Here is a 21,774-nt window from a genome sequence, read left to right on the forward strand (position 1 = left end):
TAAAATTGGGTCCTGGTTAATAGTGTTAGTTTGTTTTGTTTAGTCCAGCAGCATGCACTGTAACAATTATTACACCTTAAAAGTTTTTTTTAAAATATATATTGGAAATGTATTAATGCATTAATATACACATAATGAATGTTTATGAGTGCAATGGTGCGAATATGTTCATGAGTTGAAAGATGGAATGTTCTATTCAACGAGGCGGAGCCGAGTTGAATGGAACATTCCAGCTTTCAACGAATGAACATATTCGCACCATTGCACGAATGAAAAACATTCATTATTTGTTTTATATAACATCCAAGTAGATCTTTGTCATTTTGATTGAAAGATACAACTTTCAAAACAAACAATTTCAACTGTAGAAGCCGAATGCTAGTAATTTTACTATGCCTTCTTGCAGTAACACCTGCTGCGTTACCAAAGACACGCGCACGCAGTGATGTTTTTACTCAGCTTTTTCGTTCCATCCGAAAAGTACCATTGCACGCTGCCAGCGTGCAATGGTACTTTTCGGATGGAACGAAAAAGCACGGTGAGTGACTCAGCGTGCAATGGTACTTTTATTTGCTATCACGTGACGGACAATCCTCCAATCAAATGGCAAGGATCTGCTTGGGTGTTATATAACTGTCTTTGACTCGGGTTATTTCCAAATCTGGGCCCATTTTCACAGAGCTGCTTCAGCACAAATAGCAGTTGAGCACAACAAAACAATGCTCACCAGAACAAGGTCACCAGCCAAAACGCCAAATCACATGTACAACTTGTGACTCGTATCCTGGTCATTTTTGCTAAGCAGGCAAATGTTAAGCTATATTTTCTGCTAAAGCAACTCTATGAAATTTGGTCCAAGGCTTGGGCACTAGGCTCTAATTGATACTGGAAACACCATGTAAAATGCAACCTGCTTCAAAATTGATGACAAAGCCCGAGCTTGAGTGTGAGCGAAGATTTGGAAAACACCCCTGTTGCTTGATTAGGGCCATTTTCACAGAAGGCAATCTACAGGCAACCATTTTCCAGGCAATCTCTAAGACGAAAACACATTCACATGAAAATGTTTTCATCAATTTCTTCAAGATAGACAGACACTGTTTCTACAAAAGTCTCTCATGCAACTGAAGTGTTTTTATTGCATGAAGTGCAGTTTGGGTGCCTCCGAGTCGCCTGTCAAACGTGCCTCGTGTAACAAGGCCCTTTAAAAACAAGAAATTAGTTCAGTTCAACGAGGGGAATTCCCTGGTCTCTGGAATAAATCCTTAAAGCGAATTTTTGTTAAAAGTTTGGCGCAATAAATGGTTTTATGATTATCTTTGCAATTGATATGTACATGTACAACTGGGCTCAACTTCATGGCATTGCTACAGGAAGTGTACAAATTGTGAAAACCCAAGCAGAAAATTTATTACTAAGTGTACAAATTTTCTTCTTTTAAAAATATCTCCCAATTTCTGTACATATTATTTTCTTTCTTTATTTTGGATCCATTTTAAATGTTTGTTTGTTTGTTTGTTTGTTTGTTTATAATTATGATCTTCCCAACAAGCTTTCAACAGCTGATGTCTCTCATACAAACATTGGTTTAGCGTCTATGAATTGCAAGAAAATTGTGTTTCTGTGACTTAGACCCGTTTCTTAGGCCAATAAGCACAGAATGGTCTACAAGCCACAATAGGCCCGTAAGCACAGAAAGGTGATCACAAGAACATAATTCTGCTGTAAACAATGCCATGAAGTTGGGCAAAGTTCAATCGAGGAAAAAGTCCTGCGTGACGAAACTTCCATTGCATTACTCTTCCAAAAGCGTTTGCAGGTTAAAGCCTGATCCTATACTTCCTGCGAACGCGAATGGGATACGAATTTTTACGCCGCAAATTCACAAAGAAAAATTTGCCACAGTTGTTTAACACTTGCCAAACATTCGCTGTGAAAACAGCCATGTGACGTCAAAACTATTATTGCATTGGCAGGAAGCATAAACTGGTCTAAAGTCTACCATAAGAAAATTTTGACAAATTTTGATAGGGGGTTAGCAAGCATACTCCTGGCAATGGTGAGGCGAGATTGTGTCTTCAGTAGCATCCATCCTTCCACGAATCATCTTTAGTCTTACGTGATCTCCTTGGCATTGTTAATGAGCTACAGAGAGATGGAGAGAGGGAAAAAAGAGCCGCAAAGAGGATGATCATAAGACGGAAGAAAAGTAATGAGCAACAAAATATGCAGAGGTGTGTTCAGGGCCCAATTTCATAGAGCTGCTGCTTCTAAGCAGAAAACATTCTCAACAAAATGTCTGCTAAGCAGAACATGCAGGTTACCAGTTACAAACTACAGTGACCTGAGTTTGGCTGGTAACTTGACTCTGGTAAGCATTATTTTGTTGTGCTAAGCAACTTTTTGTGCTTAAAGGCAGCTCTATGAAACTGGGACCTGCTGTTAGTTTCACCATCTTGAGAAAGCTCCTTTAACCCGGTAGGCTCTACCCTCTTTCTCTCTCAAGCGGCAATCAGTGTTTATGTTTTCCTGGTTAGTGACTCTTAAGCAGCGCCATAGTCCAGCTACTTCGGCTGTGGCTACATGGCCATTGGCTTCGATGTTAACACTTATAAAAAGGAATTTTCCAGCTTCTTTACCAAAGCCACTGCTGAAGCAGTCTGATACAGCCTCTAAAAAGCGCCCTCACTGTGGCCAAAAGAGGCAAATCATTGGCTGCTCTTTGTGCGTGCATGTAAAATCATGTGCGTTGCTTCTGGGTCACTGTAGTGTTTTGCATTATGCAAGGGGTTTATTAGTTTAGGCTGTGTCTGAATCAATGCGACTTTAGCTACAGTTGTCAGCAATCTATCCATAGCCACTGCTGAAGCCACTAGTTTGGATACACTGTATCCTTGTATCAGTGTGTGTTAGGAAACCAATATAACAGCACATTAATACAAGTCAAATAGTGTTTGTATAGGAAGCCAATACTTGACTTCCAGCATCGTAAAAAATACCTTGTTTTTGTTAGAACAACCAAAAAATAATAAATTGTTTGGGGTAATAAAATATTCAATATAACTATTAACGCCTTATTTACATTTGTATTGCAATATTTCACACACTACAAATACCCAAGTTAAGCATTGAATGGTCAAAATCCTCAGAAATGAAGCCACAGTATTGGGAGCGAAGACTCTATAAGGTAACTGGTAGTCGCAACCTCATTTGACCTCACTAATAAGGCTACATATGGGATCATTACTGATAAGGTCAACAGAGGTCGTCACAACTGGTTACCTTTTAGAATCCATCTCATATATTTTGTGTCGATGTTGAGAATCCATATGGTGATGGATTTTGATTGATGTGGGACAGTTCTTTGATAAAATGTCTTAGAAATTTGAGTGAATAAAAATCTACTGTATACATTGTGCATTACCAGTATACATGATGGTATGCATGTAAATAAATAAATCATATATTAATTTTGTTCTGATAATACCTGTTACAAGATCATTTTGCAATTGCAGGCAATATTTCTAGATTAGTTGGTTTGCTCAAAAGGAATTCTCAATAAATAAAAAAGAAAAATGCTTCGTATTAAGTTACTTTTGGTTCAGTTAGTTCGTTAATTGTTAAGGTTAGTGTGCATCATGTACATTTTAGCAGCCAGCAGGCAATGTGTGAATCTAAAGGACGGTATGCTAAATTTTACCTAAATTATGTACGCTTCTGGATATATACATTCTTGTACAAATCTTTATGAGTTGTACAAAAAAATGCGTTAAACTTTTACTTTGCAAATAAGGCAGGCAACCATTGCCAGAGAAGTCTATAAACCCCACTAATAATGAATTCATCCCACAGTAGTTGTTATAATTATTATTCATTCCTGCCCAGGGCCAGACAGTTTTTGTTTTACTTAGTCAGTTATTGACCCTTGCACGCACGTCACACGTGGCGACTGTGCCACACTCACCATGGTGGACGCCAATAGGTTTACGTGTAAACACCTTGTCGTCTAAAATGTGCACTTGACTGAATAACGCAGAGTGACATTGCCCACCAGTATGGCGCATCCAAGATTATTCTGATGATGACGTCAGGTGGATTGGGTCAATAGCCTTAATCCTTTTCTTAGATGCACCACAGATAAATTATACTATTTGTGTTTACCCATGCTAAATACGAGTGAAGCACTATATACTCAGTACCTTCCTGAGTCCTGAATTTTTTTTTGCAATTCTAGAGCAGACATTTGCCAAACTAGAGTTCCTCAGATGTCCGAGTAGACTTGTGGACAAGTTGTGGGGGATGGTCTGCTGCGGTGAGATAGTCCGAGTTGTGGCGGTGCTCTCGCGAGATCACTGCTCTAGCGCGAACTGCTGGTTGTCGACTTATACTAGTCATGAGAGCAGTAGTCTCGCAGGGCCAGTAGTCTCGCGAGAATACCGCGGGAACTGCGGGGAGATTCGGAATAGCATGAATAGAATCGGAACGCTACGACTTGTCCACAAGTCTAATGTCCGAGTTGCGAGTTTATGTTTTAGGTAAATACAAATAATAACCTTACTCGTGTACAAGTACATGTACTTTAGAAAAAATAAAATAAAAATAATAAATTGTTTCAATAATAAAATATTAAATATTTAATAACAAACTAAGGGGGAAAAATTATTTTAGAAATACAACCACCTAAACTTAATTCTGTTGATTAGCCAATAATAATATCTGAACTAAGACATGTACATGTAAGAACGAAAGGGGTAAAAGGATTGAATATATTTTCACCTGGCTACCCGCTGGCGATCTATCAGCCAAGGGTTACCATTCTGACTGTTGGGTTTCTTTGAGTTCCCTCATCATCGAACTGTCCCCCCTGAAAATAGAATGGCCATCTTGCAATGCAGTATTAAGGTTAACCATGTAGAGTTTGGAGTTTAAAACTACTGTACTTTAACAGACTTTCTCAACAAATGCACTACAGTAGGTCTACAAGTACAATGGGAACCAGACATCTCTCCCTAGATCCATTCTTGTTTTTGTTTTGTTTTTAAACTTGTTCTCATTTTTTCTGTTCTTTTTTGGGGTTCTAGAGTTTAAGTTAACTGAACAATTTCCCTTGCTCAGTGCTGCAATTGATACACAAAATCAGTCGTTACTAAAAGATTTATCAAATAGCATCCAGTGTGTAAAAAACTTTCTAGTCTAAAAAATGTGGATGAATTTTATACATGCACTTTACATGTGCGCATGTACCAACGTGTTTATACTGCCTGAAGAGCTGTAGCAAATTCTTATAGCTTTTAAACATAAAATACACATGATAGCCACTTTACCTCTGAGAACAAGTTGAATAGGTTTTTAATTATATCGCATGAGAGAGAGATGACTGGTTCTACCCATAAAATATGTACAGACCTACATGGAGGGGGGGGGGGGAGGCGAGCTGTGCATATCAATTCAAAAGCAAATCTATAAACTTATTGAACATTCATCAAAAGAAGAACAAAATTGCCAACACAAGAGGTAGCTGTAAACAACTTAGAATAAACATTAAACAAGAGCATTCTACTAAAATGTACAATGTACGTGTTTGATACATGCTTTAATACCTTCACAAAAACAAATGTGTACACAAATGATCATGCAATCTTTACAGTACACACAATATTATGAGTTTTTTAAATTCAAAACCTGACAGCAAATTTGTATACACTGAAGTGTAATATTTTTTTATTTTTAAGTTGACGTTTATTTGAGTGATATTAGTCAGTGAAAGGTATAAATGCAAAGGTGAACGTATATTGTACAGTAAAGCATCTACCCATGTGTAGTACAGTATTTATTTTACATTTATTGTACAGTTTCCCCACCACTACATTATCACTGTTGTCATGCCATGCAGCTGCTTGAAATCAGCTTCATTCACAAATTACACTGGCAATCTTTGCTTTTTATTACAAAACCACCCACGCTGCCAAATATACAACTCTATCACTGCTGTGGGGAGTACATTAAAATAAAATCACACAACTGTTGCACAATATTCACACCAATCTTGCTGGGTAGCCACACCATACCTGTACATCGTAGCTGCCGTTCATTGGCATCATGGGCAGTGGGGGCTCAAGCTACTCCCCCTTACCCCTTGGGGATGCCAATGCGACATACAAGTAACGTTGTGCTGGGGATTTGGCTGTTTGACAATTCGCTAAACACATGGCTTGCATGCACATTAACTGCTGATCATACATGTACACTGTACATGTACATGTACAAGACACATGTAATCATTGACAACTCCATTCAATACTGGTTTCCATGGCAGCCAACATCAACAACGAAACAGAAATTTTAAGCTATACCTCAATCTAAATAAAAATTGAAATGTGTTTTTTAAACCAAATAGAGATAGGGTGTTCCCTTTTGATTCAAATATCACCTGCAAGCAATGAACACATTGTACATGTAAACAGGTAAAATGCGAAATCACTCCTCATTTGAAGTGCAGTTTAAAAAACTCTTTGTTAATTTGTGTTTAATTAGAACACAAGTAAAATATGAAATAATGTTCATACTATTCAATTGAGTTTTCAAAAAACACGGCACACACTTCAGATCTTACTTGGTGAGATTGGACAAAGATTTCAAATTGAGAAAGGTTACTCTGGGTTTGTCGTTCCACCTACATGTAAGTAGTACGGAACAGGGCCCAGTTTTATGGCTCTGCTTTAACCAAAGAATTGGCGCTTATTGAAGCAGTAATTCTGCACTTACATCAAGCGTCTATTTCACATGTTAGCAGGGACAATTTGGTTGTGTGTGCATATTCAACATTACTAGGCATCCTTCGCTTACACAGCTAACGCAGAAATTGGTGCTTACACTGTAAGCAGAGAATGGTGATTGTAAGTGCAGAATTCGGCAGTAAGCAGAGCCATGAAATTTGGCCCAGGTCAATTATACTTGTGTACATCCAAATTTGTATACTCTTCCTTGAGAGTAGGCACTACAGGACGACAGTCCAATTGGCAGACAGGTTTGCAAAGCAATAGACACACATCACAGATGAATAGGAATGGTCAGGGCCCAATTTCATAAAGCCTGTAAGCACAAAAACTGTGCTTAGCACAGAATAGTATTGCTAAGCAGAAACAGGTTACCCGCCCAAATCACATGCTTTGGTGTGGCTGGTGCCCGACTCAATTTTCGCTTAAAGCAAAGAAATTTGTCAAGCAGTATTTTCTGCTTAACAGCTTTATGAAATTGGGACTGCAAGTCATCTCTCCACTAAACCCTGAGAATCAACATGCAGAGGTACCACACTAAAGGCTTACCTCCTATTTCCTGGAACAAGTAACTGCGATCTTGGGCTGAGAACCGCCGACCGGGGCCTTGGAATACCACTCCGCTCAGCAGAGACACTCGATCTAACCGGTATCCCACTGCGCTGTGGCGAGGCGGTCCGTAGTTTGCTCGGTGATGGCTGTTTGAGGGAGCTTGTTTTACCTGGGCTTGGCAAGGACCGCGTTGGTGAGGGGCTGGTTGGGTGTTTGAGCCTGGATTCTGTGGGGTCTGTGTGGTTGTTTTGGGGGGAGACGGTGGCTGCGGTGGGTGGCTGGGGCGTGGCTGGGGGACTCTCCTTGGTGAAGGTTCGGTTCAGGTTGGGTAGGCTGCCCTTGTGAGCTGCTTGCCTCTCTGAAATTACACAAAAAGAAACAATTTTTAACAACAAATTGTAAAAGTAAAAGTGTCAACACAATTACAGTTGTACATGTAAGGCAAAGGATCACAACAAAATCCATGGCACAAAACAACATACAAAAGCAAACAACATGAAAACAAAAAATGTTTCTGCAACATTCCTTAGTCTATACCAAAGACTGTATAGCCCACTAGAAGCAAGATGGGGAACTGGATCTCTATCTACTGTTCAAGTACACTAAGTACCATTTCAGTAAGCAAATGTTTTGTATTCATTGATAGCAATTGTCCTTGTCTGCACTGATCTCTTGGTGCATCGAAAGAGTTGCTTACTGAAATGGTGTCCAGTGCATACTTTACATTTCAGTCCGAATTCCCATCTTGAACTTACGACAGAAGGTCGTTGGTTTGAATCTGTTATCAAATAAAAGGAATTGTCATGCACTTTGCTCTTGACAAATCTTATCCCACTTATAGATCTTCTATCTTGGTAAACAGAGTGTTGATAACTTTGAGGGTACTGTACATGTTGGACAGTTCATGCACAAACCACATGCATCAAGGGCAGCTGCTTCAGACGGGTTGGGCATAGTTATGCATATCCGGAGTAATTGACAACCATGCAGCATTGTTGCGTAGAAAAACCAAACAGGCAGTTGTTTTTCAGTTTCAATGCCACTTAAAAAGGAGGAGGCAACAATAGGAAATTGGCCGATCAGCTGGGATGTTGTATGCCTGATTTGAAGAGGGTTCCTGTTTCATTTGGGTGGTGCTGCACAGATATGTTTAAACCAAATGTGGTAATGACATGGTACAAGTATAGTGGGTAACAATAACAATAACAATAACAATAACAATAACAATAACCATAACCATAACCATAACCATAACCATAACCATAACCATAACCATAACCATAACCATAACCATAACCATAACCATAACCATAACAATAACAATAACAATAACAATAACAATAACAATAACACTAACACTAACACTAACACTAACACTAACAATAACAATAACAATAACAATAACAATAACAATAACAATAACAATAACACTAACACTAACACTAACACTAACACTAACACTAACAATAACAATAACAATAACAATAACAATAACAATAACTATAATAATAATAATAATATAATTTTTTTTACAGTGACCAGTATTTTGAAGAAAAGTAACTTTGCATCAGAGTTTTACCTACTAAGTGCACTGAGGAAAAAAAGTACATAAAATGGCACATTTGCGTAGCAAACCTTTACCACATGACCACATGACCAACTAGCTCTGCGACCGTGCAAGACGCACACTTACCAAGCGCGAGTTTCTGCAACTCGGCTATTGTGATACTGTCCCCGTTATCAGCGGTATGGTTGGGCGCCATCTTTGCTCCATAACTATATCTACGTGTATCCCCTGCATTTTGTAAAGGAGGTGGGGTGTCGACAAACGGGACAGGATGGGGGTGAGGGGGACAAGGGAAGGTGGAGGGGAGTGGCAGGCAGAAGTAGTGGGCGGAAGATGAGTTGAAGATGGATCAGTACGACACTAACTGGTGTTCTGGAATCGAGTACAGTGAATTACATGTATCCCGTGCAACAAGTTTATGGAATATTAGTGGTAAATTGTTGAACATGCAGACGCTTAAATGATACCCAGAAGTTATAAGGAAAGGAGATATTGTTATCCACATCATTTTCCAACATTAGAGGAGTAAACTGGTGGACTTTGTAACCAACAGGTGGTGGGTTCGAATCCCTGCTTTTCATAATATCCAGAACAAGTAATGTTCTGTTGACTATAAAGTGAAGTAGGATGTTTAATATCACAATTTCTTCTTAAGAACTTTACAGCCATAATCAATTTAAACTGAAAACTTATGGACAAAAATAAGTGGAACTTCTGTAAAGTGCTGTGATAATAACACTCTATAAATGCCCAAATCATGTTGTTATTTAATGACAAATCATAAGACACTTTTGCTGGTAGTTTTGGCAATGTCATAACTGGTTTATTTGTGAAATCAATTGATTATGAATGCACTGAAATAAATGACGTAGGCTAACTGTACACAAATTTAGTATGAGTATGGTGTAGGAATGGGAATATCTATTAGTACAGGAATACTTCACAGACCTCTAGGGTTGCTCTCAAATTTAAAATATTTGAATGGAAATGGAATGTGATCTGCAATTTATGTCAATGATAGGAACTGGCAAACGGAGGAGAATCAGTGGGATCCATGAGAGGAAAATGTTGATGATGGGGTGAGCTTTTCGTTCCCACTGCAGCTTGGCCCAAATTTAAGCCAAAAACATTGCTAAGCAATTGTTAACTTAGCAGTAATGTGCAAGGTATCCTTACACGTCTCATATTACTAGTAGACCCATCCAGTTTGTTTACAAGCCGGAGCATGTTACTTCTACCTAGCCTGAACATCTGATGCCACACTTTTGAGGTTTGTTAATTACGACAGAGATATGCCGTTGAGCCCAAATCCATAATCACCTTTGACCTCGCGTCATTTCACATGGCTTTCATGGTTGTGGAGGTTCGTACTTAAATCAACCATACATGTATACACATGTAAACCAATACCTGTACTTATCCTTGCGGATAAGGAACGGGAATCAGTCTAGTCACTTCTACCCACCTTCAACTTTCTTTATTCTCTCAAGCGAGGGCCTCCGCCGTACCACATTTGCCGTCTTGGCGTTTGCATCGGCGCCTGCGAGGTGTGCCTCATGGGCCTCGTCCTTGTCAGCGTTGCTACCGTGGCTGTTTGTCCGAGAGGCCGGTCTGTGGAGGGTGTTCTCTGAGGAGGCTGGTGAGATACCGGTGACGGCCCTCCTTGGAGAATTGGAGGGAGACTGGTGCATGGCTTGTCTTAGACCTGAGTGAGATGATTTAAAAGGAATGTTACAGAATAGGTAAGAAACAAAAATCTTGAAGACCACAGATTTCCATAAAACTTACATGGTCTAATGATGATTATAGTAGAAAACATCCCTTGAAACATTTCTGTCTGAAATTTCATATTTTATGAAAAATAAATAATCTAATTTCGCGTATGGAGTTTATCGCTCATTGAGCGTTTTATTCATTTTTGTTTTGACATCGATGCAATGCAAAATTTGTAATCGTTTTTTTCACTATTCTCTCGTGACCCAGATGGCCGATCGATCTCAAACTTCTACATGTTTGTCAGTTTATGTATATGGTGGGATTACATAAAGTGCTTGCACTGCCAGCAACTTCATCACTAGCAAAACCAACTCTGTAATGTTCCTTTAAGGAGGAGGAAACACTGCTTTTACTGTTGGTATTGAAGAGCAGGTACACCAGACCTGTGACCTCTGAGCCCATTGTTTGATATTTATTTTAGCCTCTTGTTTTTGATAGAAAGTGGAGGGGCTCCTCATATGAGTGTTCAGAAAAGCTGAACTAATTTTAATTTATTGTTAAGCAGAAACTGAGTTAGGCACCAGTTGCAACAATGCAAACGTAATAACATTTTGGCTGGTAACCTCTTTCTGTTAATCAATACCCCTCTGTGCTTAGCATGTTTTTGTGCTTTCAGGCTTTATGAAATTGGGCTCTGGTTACCGTACACTTAATTATCCCTCGACAAGATCCACTTACTATCCTCCTGCATCTTGGCAAGTATTTGGACATCGGTTACATCCTCCAGTTTGGTGTAACCCAGCTCATCGCTGGGTCTCCTGTCTCCGCTGATCCTTCTTTCTCTCTCTCGTTCCCTCTCCCTCCGAGGCATCGTTGAGGACTGGTACGGAAAGTGGCTAGAGGAGGCACTGGACTGGGGAGACTTGGGTGATGGTGATGGGGAGGATTCTAGTCGGCCTGAAGAAGAGTATGTAAGAAAATATTTTGCATATTTTAGTATAATAGCTATTTTTATTTGAGAACTTGAAACCATTTCAACTGAGCCATCAACTCTGTTACGTTATGGTCATAACAAAGCATCATCAACACTGAACCGAACATGTGAACAACACTCAACCAATGACCGAAGCACAAACATAGTTCTGGTTCAGGTTGCCAAACAAACTTGAGGTTTCTAAAATGTCTTTCATTTGCAGGGTCGATGTAATAGACCGTTCCATTAAGCCCTGTCCCATTACATATTGACCAATCACAACCCATTGCGCAACCAAAAGTCTGACAAGTTAAGGTCCGACATGCGTGTGCCAATGCTTGTCGCGCGTGGCATAGTTGTGCAGAATGGCATTGGAGAGGCGCACATGGGCCCTGTGGGTCTGGTGTAAATCTGTGTAGGTGCTCTTGCCAACTTATTTTGGTTTCTGAGGGTTTTTAGTTCATTCTATGATTTTTATTTTAAATTGTTGTCCCTTCCTCTTATCGCTGCGGCGTTTTGTTGTGGGTGCAGTTTTTGTTTTCAATAGTCTGGTTTTGCTCGTGTTTTAATGTTTTCGTTTGTGTGATTTTTAAATTATTCAGTGCAATCACCTTTTTATATTGTATAATTATATTTTTATGGTTGGCAGGGGTCTGGTTTTACACATCTTTTGATGACAGTTTTTATTCTTTTGTTTTAACCTTGACAGCCCCTGTACAACTTGCAACTATTGTGCATGTCTAAAGATTGAAAATAAAAATAAATAAAAAATAAATAAAATGTTCTTGCTCACACGTGCGCAGTGGGCGGAGCCTAATGGATCAGTCTATTATTGTATCTTAGTAACACCCTGTTCATACTTACTGATGAGAAGTGAATTTTGACATCACATGAGTGTGTTCACATGAGAAACTTTCACCAGAATTTTACACAGCTCATTATTTTTTGCGCATTTGTGACAACAAAATTCTAAACACATTTGCAGAAAGTATGAAACCCAAAACAATGTCATCTTTACATGCACTTTACTGACCTACACCCACTGACGCATCCACCATGACAGGTTGGTGTTGTTGTTGGTGTTGTTGTTGTTGGTGTTGTTGTTGGTGTTGTTGTTGGTGCTGGTGCTGCTGGATAACCAAAGCATTGGGTCCCATGCTGTTCCTCTGGGCTGATGAAAAATAATATCCAGTAACAGTTAGTCAAAAATACCTGGTGAAGCAGACAGTTTACTTACTAAGTAAGTGATAAAATACAAATTGTCCTGACATTTCCAGTCTGAAATTCCTTCTTGTGTGAGGAAATGATTCCTCTTAGTATACTTTATTTCTAATTTGGATTGGCAACAAATTGCCCGTATAGGCCTACAATTATAGTTTACAAACCCTAACCAATTCTTCAGTAACTTATCGAAAAATAAAAAATATTAAAAAGTCTGGAATTATACAGAGTTGACCAATAAGACCATGGCCTCTACTACCCTGGTCTTGGCCTTGGTAACCCGTCAAAAGTTTCCTTAAGACTTGAAGATTTTCGAAAAAGCCATTTGTAAAACGAAAGGTCTTGCCCTCTCAAATTTGTGAAAAAGTTAAAATTACAGTTACGCTGTAAACTTTTCAACTCCAAACCTCTCGTTTAAAGTTTGGTAAAAATATATGAAAAGGAACAATAGATTTTGCGGTCTTGCAAAAAGTATTTCTGGTCCATACATGTAATGAGCTACATGAACCTTTTGGTCTAGTGGAAATGTTGTTCTTGCAATTCGATTCCCGGTATGTGTTTATTGAACACCAGAGGATTAAAATGAAATTGATAGACATGATACATGTATTTAATCATGTTAATATAATTTGTCCTTCCATGACATGTGTGTTAACACCTCAGCTAATGTCTAAATGTTAAAGGTCCAGGGGAGAGGAAGGGTTTTGTGCAATGTACGTACGTTAGTTAGGACAGTACCAAGATGCATTGTTTTGTACAAGCCTAGGCCCTATCTATAGTACATGTACCAAAAGGACAACGGCCCAATTTACCATACAGCCTTTAACAGTGAGTAAAGTAGACCGATTTTTTTCACTGAGCAAAAACTAGCAGAAATTCCAGTGAACCAGTCAACATTTTGTAATTTTGTGATAGTATTCTGACTGGTAACATATTTCTGATTTAAAGCAAGACTTTTCTGTATTTAAAAAGCTTTGAACATTAAATTGAGCCTTGTACATGTAGGCACTAAATATCATGTGCAAAAGGCACCGAGGCCAAGACCAGGGCACGTACCGTACATGTATAATCCAAGGTCTGATACTCAAACGAAGGTTCAGCACATGTGAATTTGACAAATTTCTGCGCGTTCAATGTACCCTATTCCTAAATATCACACTATTGACCCAATTCACATGACATCATCATCAGAAAAATCTTGAATGCGCCATACTGGTGAGCAATTTCACTGTGCATTTTTATATATAGGCCCTAATGTACATGTAACTGTATGATGTGCTTTATGCAGTGAAGTGTGCATTTAGGCGACGCGGCGTTAATACAAGTAAGCCTACATGTAACTTGCCCACCAACATGGTGAGCGTGGCATCAGTCGCCGCGTGTAATGCGCGTGCAAGGGGTCAAACTGAGAAAGTTTTTGTTTGTACACTAAAAAGTCTAAAGCATCTATAGGCCTATATTCCAACATACGCATAGCCTTGGGTTAAAGGCAGTAGACACTATTGGTAATTACTAAAAATAATTATTATCATAAAACCTTTATTGATTACGAGTAATGGGGAGAGGTTGATGGTACAAAACACTGTAAGAAACGGCTCCCTCTGAAAGGCCATAATTTTTGAAAAAAAAGTAATTTTCAACGAATTTGATTTCGAGACCTCAAGTTTAGAACTTGAGGTCTCGAAACTTCGTGTGACAAGGTGTTTTTCTTTCATTATTATGTCGCAACTTAGAAGACCGATTGAGCTCAAAATTTCACAGGTTTGTTATTTAGTGCATATGTTGAGATACACTAACTGTGAAGGCTAGTCTTTGACATATACGAATAGTGTCCACTGTCTTTAAGCTTCTTACCTAAATTGCTATGTACTAATGAAGGGAACAAAATTGTACTTTTATCAGGGCTGGGCCCAACATAAATAAACACTGAGAGCTGAACTGTCTATCAATGGTCAATATTCACTGTTACAATTGTGTACATGATGTATGATTGACGGTCATATCAATTAGCATAAATCTGGGAGGTACCCTTTACACTATTTATTTGTATGTGTTGGATTGGCATGTCAATTGCATTGGGGACATGCATACCAGACAGGCCGGATGGTAATACTAATAGCGCCCCATAGAGCGTGCAGTAATATCAGAAATATTTCCCGGTGTTGAAGAGCTATGGACATGATGATATCTTTATGCAATTTTTTTTGCAATATCATTTTTGGCATTCTTGATTAACTCACTAAGCAGATGAGTAACAATTACTAATTAGCCATTTTGAGATACATTTAGGGTGGACACACTACCACTGCCAGGGAACTATTTGGTTTGGGTAAATACATGTATGTGTGCACCCACATCATGATAGTGATACAGTGCACTCATAATAGTGACCAACACATCTCAAAAGGGCAATGGGCTTAAAATTGATTTTTAACATAATTAAGGGGACAGGAATGGGAGTGTTTGTTGGAAAACTTGGTTGGGAAACAGGGGGGGGGGGGGTTGTACATACCTCTTGATAATTCATCTAGTTTGGCTTGCAAAGACCTCTTGGCAGACTCCATTTCTTCACTGGGATGATCCAGATCTTGTCTTACCCAGTCATAGACATTGATGGCTCGCTCCTCTGGTGTTAACACCCTCAAGGGGGATACGTACAACCTTAAAATAAAACAAAGCTATTGTTACCCAATAGAACTTGATCACAACAATTAATAAACAGACTTTTAAAAAAAAAATTCCCCAGTGCGACTGTGAGCCCTGTGCATTGCGAAAATAACAGTTGACCAGTTGGTCGTGGCAACCAACACATCTTTAGTTCCGGGAAACCAAATTTTCTTAATTTAGCAACCTGCATTGAATTGAATGACATGAACACCATGGAAACAATTGTCTGGAATAGCGTTCTTTAGTTCTTTGTTTAAAAACTTTTCAATTGTAAAAGAAACCACTATGACACATGTACTTGCATTATCAAACTTGTACGTGTTTCACATGTAGGTATAAATTTTACATTTTGTTAAAACCTTTCAAAGGAAATCTCAAGGCAAGATTAATTCAAAATTGTAAAAAAAATTGTGGTGATTGGACATGTTGGAAAGAGAGAAAGTAATGCCAGTGGTGATTGCAGAGGGAGTTCTGAGGGCCGAAATGTTGTTTTAGGCACCAACCACTGTGGGCAGAACCCGCAGTAAAGATTAAAGGTAATGGACACTAATTGGTACATTTGTAACTACTCAAATCAATTATTAGCATCAAACCTTACTTGGTAACGAGTAATGAGAAGCTGTTGGTAGTATAAAACATTGTGAGAAACAGCTCCCTCTGAAGTAACGTAGTTTTCGAGAAAGAAGTAATTTTCCACGAATATGATTTCAAGACCTCAGAATTGGATTGAGGTTCGAAATCAAGCATCTGAAAACATGCAACTTCGTGTGAAGAGGGTGTTTTTTCTTTCATTATTATCTCGCAACTTTGACGATTAAGTGAACTCAAATTTTCACAGCTTTGTTATTTTATGCATGTTGAGATACACCAAGTGAGAAGACTGGTCTTTGACAATTACCAAAAGTGTCCAGTGTCTTTAAACATAAAAATTTATGTGCGTATGCAAATTAAACCTATTAAATCACTTTGGAGGTCTGTACTGCTAAAATATAATGTGGAATTCAAACTGCCTGTAGCTACTGGGCAATCTCGGTGGCATATAGTTGGTTAGACAACTGCTCTAGATGCAAAGGTAATGGGTTCGAATCCCAACTGAATAATAATATGCCTACAGGTGTTTTTTTTTCACAGAGCTCGGGGAAAGTAAAGAGGACAAAGTGCTACATGTAACACACATTGGTGTACGAGGTAACAACCAAAATTAAAGTCACCTGGAAATAGAATTTTTATTTTTTCAAACATTAGAGTAATGTTTAGTAACAATAAAACAATTTTTTTAATAATTTTTTGTCAAGATTTACATGTATGTAAAAAAATAAAATAATTAAAGTTGTCTGGGGGGTTGACTCCGCCTACCCCTTTTGTGACGTCAATAGAGGCAGACTTTGCCATGATGCGTAGAGTAAACACACGTGCATAGTACATGCAAGTCCAAGTCATTGAGTTTGTCTGTTTCAAAAAAGTTATTTTCTTGCACTTTTCCGGCAATGCGACCAAGTGTATTGCTGCTGGATGCGGTAAAACAATTAAAGATGGGGTCAGGCTGCATTGCTGGTCAGACTCACAAGAGCAATAGTGCCTAGTGGTCCGGTCCGACGTCTTTTTCAGCACTGTGCAGCATTTTATGTTCAAATATCGCGCCTCGATTGACGTCACGAACAGCGCCCTCTCGGGTCAGGGCCTACTCTTAAATTTGTAAATAAGGTAAGAACTAATTTTTTAGAACCTTAGTTAACTGTTTATTCACATTCCACTCATCAAAACACATTATTAGTGACAAAAGCGGTATTTTGACAAAATACCACTTCCAGGTGACTTTAATACTACACACCACATTCCCAACCACATCACAGGCCTTACATGACATACAGGAAATGATTTAGTCCTATAACAGGATGCCAAAGGAAAGCCTTTGATCCTTCAGGTGTAATCTGCAATCCACTGAAGTACTCAAAGTTAGTTTTTAAAACTACAGTGACGACCATAAAAATAAAATGTAGATTCCTAAACAAAATCTTGTTTCACTTTAATTTTACGTTTTTTAAGACACATGTTAGGTGTTCAACCACTGGAAAATGTTTTTTTCAAGGGGTTTGCCAGAACATTTCAAGGGCCACCGAGGCAAAAACCAGAGGCATGGACCTACATGTACATGTAAGTTGAGTATCAGGCCTGTTTTAGTCTATAGGTGTGTACATGTATGTAGCCCTATTAGGACTCTTTCTAACTATTAAGGCCCGTTTCTGGGGCGGAAATTTTTTTAAAGCTTCACAACTCAAATCTTACCTGCAACAAGCCACTTTTTTCAACAGATTCACATTCTATGGCGGCATACATTTTTCTGCGGTGGGTTTTGGTCGTCATATATTCTTCACAAATCTGTAATTTTAGTGAAATATTCTTGGTCACCGTATCTTGACTGCACATCGTTAACATGCAAATGCAACGCAAGATTTGTGCGTCGTGCACGTTGCGTACACACGGCAGACTGTAAGAATACGAACAAAAATGGGAATTTCTTAACGTTGGGAGCTGCATTATTTCATGAAAATGACGGATTTGTGAAGAATATATGACGACCAAAACCCAACGCAGAAAATATGCTCCCATGGAACGTGAATCTGTTGAAATTAGTGGCTTCTTCCGCCCCAGAAATGGACCCTGATATCCAGGACGTCACTGTATAACACGAAAGTGTAAGGTCGCCAGGGCTAGGTGTACATGTATGTAATGTAGGTACATACAAATGTACCCAGTACACACAGTACAACAGAGCTCGTTTTGTCATGATGCACTTGGCACTGAGGAGTTTCATCTGCACCAAACAGCCAGACATGCCAGAAGTATGTACAATTAGAAAACTTCAAAATTTTTTAGAACAATCATGATATCTTGCTGAAAGTTTAGAGGATTGTATTATTTTACTGTTACACAATGTACATGAGCGTACGTTAGTGAGCAACCTACATGTACATTCAATGGGTTTCTTTTGTGACAAATAAATTAGCACAAATACGTTTTAGATACATGTATGTCAGGGAAAATAATACTAGACGGCCAGATGTTCACAGTTGTGCGGTTGATGACCCAATACTTAAACTACTACCGTAGACTGGACTGTTGATTTTGGCTATCGATAGTCCAGTAAGTATCTGAAGAACAGGGGTTAGATTACACGTGCATGACTCAAGCATTGTAGAAAATGATCAAAATTTAAATTCTCTTTTGTTACACAAAATTAAGGGAATCTTATACAAGTTTGTACGTAGCTTCCAGAATTGTAGTAAAGTAACTTATCTGTACATTCATCACTGATGATTGGTCATGACTAAACTAATTTGTCAATTAAAAAAAAACGCTAGCCTTTTGCTACAACACCAGGCACACCAGGCATGATACTTCGTGGAGGCAACAAAGGCAATTGCCTCCATGCCCCCGGGCCATTGCCTTGGTGCCCTTGAAATTCTCCATTAGAAATGCACAATGCCCTCATAGGGTGCCCTAATATAGGGTGGCATTTACCAAGGAAAAAATGCCTTGGTGCCCTTGCCCTTTCAAAACTTTCAAAAAAAAAGCATACACATGCCAACAGACATCATCAGACATGATGTGGTTAACTCATAAAAACAAGTTTAAAGTATTCCAAGCCAAGTATTCTAATGTACAAAAGAAAAAATCAGATTTAGCTGTCCTTTTTAAAGACCTACACATACATAAATTGGCTACATACAAGCTGGGGCCAATTTCACATCGCTGCTTAATGGTAAGCAAATTTGCGTGCTTACTGTAGCAGAAAAATTTGCTTAAGCCTTAGCGTATTTCACAGGTTAGCAGAAAAATTGGGCGGCCATATTGCATGTTTACCGCATTTGCGTGCGGTAAGCACCGGAATGTTAGCATGCCTTTTTGTGTGCTTACGGTTAGCAGCGCTATGAAACAGAAGTTGCAAAGTAAGCACAAAATCGGCCACTAAGCAGCGCTGTGAAATTGGCCATAGGCCATAAATGAATGTGGAAATACTTGTTGACGATGAGTTGGTTCTAACTTCTATTCACTATTCATTTAAAAACATAAGTGAGAATTGACCGGAGTTGCAAGTCATTTGTTGCATATAAAATGTGCACATTATTAATCGAATGTTAACAAAAATCATTATGCTTTAATTTGCCATTCATTTTGAGGAATAAAATATCATCTACAATGAATACCTGAGACATGCGTAAAAGTCAGGTAAATATATGAATAAATAATCATCATTTAATACTTATAATAGAGCCTGGTTTAAATTGCATTCACATTGAATTTGTAGAGAAGCTGTTTCAAGTTTTCAAGAGTGCAAGACCTTTGGTCAGCGTAAAATTGAACCAGGTCCAGACTAACCGGTGCCCTGTGCTCCTTTAAAAATTTTAAAGAAATTGTGACATCTACATTACATACACATCTGCAGTAGGCCTACAGTACGACCACCCACATAACAGATGTCAAATTATTTATTAATCAGTACAGTGCCCTTGTTACTGTTACTGGATCTACGTCCAGTATTGGACGGCATGCTGTGTAGTGTTATTAACAAAATAAATTCAGTCACACCATGACCCATGCTGGAGCAATGCTCCATGGTCACATACATTTTTAATTTTACAGAATACAGCCAATACAAAAAAATTACAATAAAATACTGTATTAATACAACAAAAGTCGAAGTGCAGAGTGTATTCACAATTTAAAATAATAATAACTTAGTTAGGTTACTAGCCCACCTTGTTGAGCTGTTAATGGCTCCGCTTTTAACATCGGTCTCATCACTGTCGTGATGAGATCACGACAGTGATGAGACCGATGTTAAAAGCGGAGCCATTAACAGCTCAACAAGGTGGTATCACGACAGTGATGAGACCGATGTTAAAAGCGGAGCCATTAACAGCTCAACAAGGTGGGCTAGTTAGGTTACATGACAGTACTGTCCTGTAGCTGTTTAGGTTTTAGTCATTTATAGTGGCACTGACTGCCAAGTGCAATACTTACCAACTATCTTCCTCTTCTTTCATCATGTCGTTGATTTCACTGTCCAAAAGTTCAACACTGTCATCCATCAGACTATAATTTGCCCGGTCCTCGTCACCAGAACCATTCTCCAAATGATTTGCCGTTCTCATTCGGTCGTTGTGGTTTGTCACATCAGAAATCGCCATGTTGTTTTGCCGCACTCTAGATTTTTGGGGAGGCGTATGATTTTTGTCGGTGCCTATGCCACCAGCTTTATTGCGGAGCAGTTCATTTTGCTTTTCTAATTTCTTCACCAGACTTTGAAGTTTCCTTACCTCGGCTTCTGGGTCAACTTGGGTGTCCATTTCGCATAGTTTGAAGACGAAATATCACGCAGAAATCACTACGATATTAAAATGTCATGAATGTCAATACGGGTTCACAGGAAATATCAAGAAGAATTGTGGGCCGTTTCGTCAGGTCATTAGACTTCCTCAAGTCTAGCGGGCGTAATGTCAAATTGTCATACTCTTAAAATTAAGTAATTTTCTTACATGAATCTGCCTAAAATTTGCATAAATTATGACTTTTTTCTTCTTAAATGTATGTTATAGGCTACAATCTTACGCTTAGTTCAATATCAACTATGAATATTAATTTACACTTTTTCTTGACGGACTTGGCTAGTTAAACATTGAACATCTTCGTCAAATGAGGGCGCCTTTCTAAATGATTCGGTCTTTTTTCATTGCACAGTTCCTCCCACCCACCTGATGATAGAGATCCCATCCCTTACGGTCTCCCCGGTGTCGAATGCAACTATGTCCTCCATGCAATACTATTTATCCGGAGGACATTATTGCATATGCAATAATGTTCGCCGGTCGGTTTTGCCTATGCAATCGTGTCCGCCCGGACGCTGCTGCATAATGCAATTTATTGAGTCCGCCCGGACACATTTGCATATGCAGTTGTGTCCGCCCCCGTGCAAAACCGTCCTTGCAGTAAATTAAACGCCCTTGGTCGACGGAACACGTCCGCCATTTTTTTACAAGCTAAGTGCATGTCATGAATGACATGTGGTAAATGTTCGGCCGTTGGGTATTCGCTGGAATCATAAAATACGTGAATATCCATGCTGAAATAGTGAATTCAGTGCATACTTGCTCGCTTTTGCGCGCACATACATGTACATGTACAGTCATGTTCATGTCGCCGGACGGTTTTTGCATAACCCGGACACGATTGCATAATGCAAAAGTGTCCGGAGCGGACAGTATCACATGGCGGACAAAATTGCATCTGACACCGGCCGC

The 21,774-nt window shown here is 39.0% G+C and overlaps 1 protein-coding gene across 4 annotated transcripts; it reads right to left on the reverse strand.

Annotated features, from left to right (window-relative positions):
- Positions 1-559: 559 nt before the first annotated feature.
- LOC117293404 (SLAIN motif-containing protein 2-like) lies at positions 560-20,890 on the reverse strand. 4 transcript variants are annotated; one of them, XM_033775723.1, is made up of 9 exons: positions 20,498-20,890; positions 15,318-15,466; positions 12,618-12,755; positions 11,350-11,568; positions 10,361-10,600; positions 9,022-9,123; positions 7,326-7,686; positions 4,777-4,864; positions 560-2,145 (listed from the first exon to the last, which is right to left on the reverse strand). In XM_033775723.1, exons 1-8 carry the CDS (start codon positions 20,821-20,823, stop codon positions 4,810-4,812), a joined length of 1,590 nt encoding a protein of 529 aa, XP_033631614.1. In that variant the 5' UTR covers positions 20,824-20,890; the 3' UTR covers positions 560-2,145; positions 4,777-4,809. The 4 variants fall into 4 exon arrangements, with proteins under 4 accessions (XP_033631614.1, XP_033631613.1, XP_033631616.1 ...); XM_033775722.1 differs by lacking the exon at positions 4,777-4,864; XM_033775724.1 differs by lacking the exon at positions 560-2,145 and having other exon boundaries at positions 4,612-4,864.
- Positions 20,891-21,774: the final 884 nt, after the last annotated feature.

This window comes from Asterias rubens, chromosome 8 (genome assembly GCF_902459465.1).
Source record: "Asterias rubens chromosome 8, eAstRub1.3, whole genome shotgun sequence".
In the NCBI taxonomy this organism is placed as follows: domain Eukaryota; kingdom Metazoa; phylum Echinodermata; class Asteroidea; order Forcipulatida; family Asteriidae; genus Asterias; species Asterias rubens.

Coding starts and splice junctions, on each gene's coding strand:
- LOC117293404 (XM_033775722.1), bottom strand. CDS start 20,823: ATGGACACCCAAGTTGACCCAGAAGCCGAGGTAAGGAAACTTCAAAGT. Junction 15,467..20,497: donor AAAGAAGAGGAAGATAGTTG/GTAAGTATTGCA, acceptor TTTTATTTTAAG/GTTGTACGTATCCCCCTTGA. Junction 2,146..7,325: donor CTTGTTCCAGGAAATAGGAG/GTAAGCCTTTAG, acceptor ATCTCTCTGTAG/CTCATTAACAATGCCAAGGA.